Source organism: Mesoplodon bidens (assembly GCF_964165515.1).
Source record: "Mesoplodon bidens genome assembly, contig: HAP1_SCAFFOLD_386, whole genome shotgun sequence".
NCBI lineage: Eukaryota > Metazoa > Chordata > Mammalia > Artiodactyla > Ziphiidae > Mesoplodon > Mesoplodon bidens.
The window spans coordinates 96,346-101,160 of record NW_027671521.1 but is presented as its reverse complement, the minus strand read 5'-3'; the positions used below and the strand labels follow the sequence as shown (position 1 = coordinate 101,160).

The following is a 4,815-nucleotide window of genomic DNA, read 5'->3' as shown; positions in this document are numbered from 1 at the left end:
GGTAACAGCGGGGAAGATAATGGGTGCCTAGGCAACGTCTAGCAAGTTCTGGGCTCGAGGCGGCTCCCAACTGTTGCGTCACCAGGGGCCACAGAACTGAGTCGGGAAGGGAGAAGGGAGGAATCTGTGCGGAGGGTCATCCGACTGAGTCAGAACCGGACACTCTGGCAGGAAGTAGAAAGCGAAGAAAACGAAACGACCATTGGTGAATTTCAACACCACGTCGTGAATTTCAGATAATTTTCCACTTGTTTATTAAGGTGGAAAACTCGGATTCCAACGATGAAGGAGATGGAGTTTCGGCCCAACACATAAGTCAAACGGACCGATTGGTTCGGGAAGAAGATTTCTCCAGGTTCGTAAATAATCTGAGTGAAGAAGATTACGAACTTATGAGAGACAACAATCTTCTAGGCATTCCAGGTGAAAGTACGGAAGAAGAGTTGCTGAGAAGACTTCAGCTAATTAAAGAAAACGCACCACAAGACTCAGATGAAAATACAGGTATATTCTGCTTTTGGAGGGAATAGGATGGGATGAAGAAGGAACTTCATAATAGGAAATAGTAACTTCATAATAGGAAATAGTAAATTATACAGAAGTGACTTACATTCATTTGGTAAGTAACTTCTCATAAAAAGAACTGGCATTTACTTGATTTTTGGTGAGCATGTCAAGGTCTGTTTGTTTGTTTTCCTGATTCACATTTGGGTTGTTTTAATTGGGAAACAGTGCAAAGTAGCCTATTTGTATTTTTCTTGGTTTTCTACCTCAACTGAAAGTCCCTCCTACTTCCTGAATTATTTTTTCTACATAGACATGTAAAAAAAGCAAACAGAAATATTCTCCACTGGGGACAATTGTGCTCTCTTCAACACCTGGGGACATTTGACAATGGCTAGAGATATTTTTGGTTGTCACAGGGGAGGCATGGGTGTTACTAGCATCTAGTGGGCAGAGGCCAGGGGTGCTGCCAAATATCCCACAGTGCACAGGATAGCTCCCCAAAACAAAGAATTGTCCAGCACCAAAATGTCAATAGTGCTAAGGCTGAGAAACCCTGCTCGGACCTCAGGTCTGGTGCCTTCCCTTCCAGTGTGAAGTAGAGGATTTTGCTGTCTAATGAAGAGGATACTATAATACTTTGGCTCTTGAATATGGTCTTATAGGTACCATGCTAGGTTCAGTCTATTCATTTGATCTGACCTTCAATTTAATGTCAATTAAAAATCTTGGTAACATTAAGAAGTATTCAAAATGCAAACACTTTTAAACCTATAAAACTTGTTTATGTTTGGGCAATAACCTTATATTTTAAAACAGCTTATCTATTATCAAAAGCACATAAGTGAAGAGCCTAGAAGTAGTCATGTTGGAGACTAATGAAAATTAGACAATAATGTAAATTGAACTAAAATACTAGCATTGTACCTTAACTGGTGTTTACCTTGTTTAATTGCATTAGTGTTTTGACAGTGGACTGAAAAAAAAGTCTCTTGACATTCCTCTGACAGTGGTACACAGGGCTGTGTATATGATGAAATACTGAAACATAGACTTCCTCTGGATTCCCTTGTTAAAAAATTCTCTAAGTTTATCTAGGATTAGCTCACTCTTTTTGGATGGAATCGAAACTTTTCTACCTTTACTTATAAATCTACACAGTGCAGTTTATAAAATATTAACTCTATAAATGTGAAATCAGTTGAAAACACCTGAGTATTTAAGTTCTCATTTTTTGTTTGTTTTTGAAACAAAGTTTCAGAGTGCTATTTTATGATGGTTCTAATTTTGGTAGTTCTTTTATGCACCCTCCCCATTTTTTTTTTTGTTAACAGACAGAGGAGACTCTTCAGATGACGTGTCTAGTGGTGACTCTCTAATAGACTGGCTTAACTGTTCTGGACAAACTGAAAATATGACAAGTGGACAAAGAGAAAACCAATCTTGGAGAGAAGAGAGCCAAATTAATCCTAAAAGTGATCAGTTCATATTCAGTTTAGAAATAAATGCTAACCTTGATCATGGGAGTCCAAATCCAGAGAATGAATATGTAGCGTCTGCAAGACTTCCCAGAAGAGAAAATATGGAAGACAGCCAAAGGCAAGTGGAAAGTCCACAATCTGAATCAATATTTACAAGACCATCTATGTCTGAACAAGATACAACTGAAACATTAATGAAATTCCCACCTACCACAAGTCAGAGACGAGCAAGAAGTAGGAGCCCAGAGTATCGGAGAACCAGAGCAAGAATTGAAAGTTGGTCGCCTCCACGTTCACTTAGGGAAATTGTACAAAGACTGAATCATAGTATACCCTCTCAGAATTTTGAGCAGCCTCTGCTAAGTGAGAATGTGAGATTTTCTAGAACTGAGCACCAAGAAATATTGACACAGCAAATGACTGGATTTGAGTTGCAAAATAGCGGTCTTATTGAAACTTCTAGAACAAGGAATGCCGTTCATGGAGAAAATTCTCCAGATACAACCAGCAGTGGTGAATCTTGGGGAATGAGGGAAATATATCCAACCATACCCTTCAATCTTGAAGTAGGACAAGTTCATTCTGGAGCATATTCTCAGAGAGACAGCAGAGCTAGTAGAACTCAGTTAACATCTGAGACACCAAACAACACTGTCACTTCTGAAAGTGAACGAGGACTGAGGCATATGTATTCACATTCTGTGCGGGCAGGTGTGAGAGCTTATGTCAATACCATTAGAAATCCCGATTGCAGAATGTTCAATACTAGCTTAAATGATACAACATCTGTTCCAATTCAGAGCACGTTAAGGCAGACAATGACAGAATTTAGTAACTCAAATAACCTTATGGACAGTGACAGTAATTTAGAGCATAGTGTCTCACCTCCAAGTCCAAACATGGAATGGCTAGAGTCACCTAATGGTAGTAGTAGTGGTACATTTGGTTCTGATTCAAATGCTAGCTATGATACCCATTCAAGTTCCACACTGAGTTGTCATTCAAGCCCCAATTGTACGTCTAGTTCCAGTTCTAGTCCTATTTCTGGTTCCAGCTCAAGTGATGAAAATTCAGGAATTAGATCACTGATGTTTGAAGGCAGTGAAGAAACAAACTTAGCAGCAGACTTATCATCAGAGACCAGGCAAGTGGGTAGACAAATTAGCCTAATAATATATGATGAAAGTGACTCTGGGTCCTCCCATGATCTGCAAACTACAGGACTCACCAAAGCACAGATTGACAGCTTGGCTGTAAGATCTTTTGGTGAAAATGATGCACTAAAAGCCTGTAGCATTTGCCTTACAGAGTACACAGAAAACAGCAAGCTTCGCATACTACCTTGCTCCCATGAATATCACATTCACTGCATTGATCGCTGGCTGTCTGAGAACTCTACGTGTCCGATTTGTCGTAGGCAAGTAGTGGATTCCAATGAGAGTGAAAATCCTGATCGATGAATTCTCAGCTATATAAAGTGTTATAGGGCTTCCCTGGTGGCGCAGGGCTTGAGAGTCGGCCTGCCGACGCAGGGGACTGACAATAAAAATTAATTTCACACCATAGCAGTTCACTGAATTTCAATAAAAACTTAGCATGTGCACTGGGTTGGGATGTTCCTGATTCCATGGGAGAAATGTCTTAATATGATATAATGAATCTAGATAGATCCTAGTAGTATTATCTCATCATGTAAATCCCAGACATCTCTTAGCCCTGTTCAATCCTGGTTGTGCATGCAGAGAAACAGAAACCCAACCAAATATCAATAATTAAGAAGCCATTTAAGACTACATTAGAGTCATTCACATAAAGAAGTCATGTTACATTCCTAGAATGCCATAAAAAGCTTTGAAACCCTTCTCTTCCTATCTCTCTCCACAGCAGTTTATCCCACCTCCCTAACACTACCTTAACGTTTCGCCTATTCCCCACTACCAATGTATCAGTCAGTTCTAGCTAAAAACTGATGGCACACTTTAAAAGAGTGATGGAATAGCATTTAATGAAGAGACTAAAGTGTGTAAGGAATGAAGGGAAACCAAGAGATGATGAAGTGCCCTGAGGCTAGCAGCTGTGAGAAACCAGTATTATAACCAATAGGTTTGAAGGGGCATAGAGAGATAGCAGTTCCTGCAACCCAGAATGTCTTCGAGTTATAGGAGAAGCCCACCCAACAAGAGATGTAACCTTAGAAAATGGCATCCACTGCCAACCTAAAGTTTGGAAGGGGGCAGATCATGGAAATAAATACCCTTGCCTTCTTTCCTCCTGACTTCTAATCACTTATCAGTAGGTCATATTAACCAAACCCAACCTGAAGACACAGAGAGACTGGTGCATGAAGCTGATAAAGATCAGCCTCCTGGAATCACGAAGCAGGGTTAAGAAGGATGGCGAGTAGATCCGGTAAGCAAATCAGAGACCATCTACCACAACCAGCATTCCCAACTCTCTTCAAACCCAGCCTGTGTACGCTTTCTTGCCTCTTCCGCTTCCGCTTGTTCTCTATTCCACTCTATGACTCAGCTCTTTAACAACCCTCTCTATTTTCCTTTCATTTACTCAGATCTTGTATTTTTAAAAGTGATAAGATGACAAAGCTTAGAACTTAATTACCTTTCTCTTAAACATGTCACACTTTGATTTGCTGTGATTGTAAACAACTAAGGATAAAGGGCAGTTATAGGTATGTCTTTAATTTTTGCTGCTTCAATATATTCAAGCTTCAATTTCTTTCTATATATGTTTAGTTCATATAATTAGTTTTTAAAACAGATTCTGATTTCTTATAAAGGGTTTTATGGTTTATATATGACTCTGAATCCTT

General features: G+C 39.5%; 1 protein-coding gene across 1 annotated transcript; it reads left to right on the top strand.

Moving 5' to 3' along the window:
* Nucleotides 1–209: 209 nt before the first annotated feature.
* LOC308611271 (E3 ubiquitin-protein ligase RLIM-like) lies at nt 210–3,936 on the top strand (the record flags this gene model as incomplete). The annotated part of the gene is made up of 2 exons (XM_081260117.1): nt 210–504; nt 1,839–3,936. Coding segments are annotated over 2 exons (1,902 nt in total), but the record flags the coding sequence as incomplete, so codon positions are not given.
* Between the last annotated feature and the right edge of the window lie 879 nt (nt 3,937–4,815).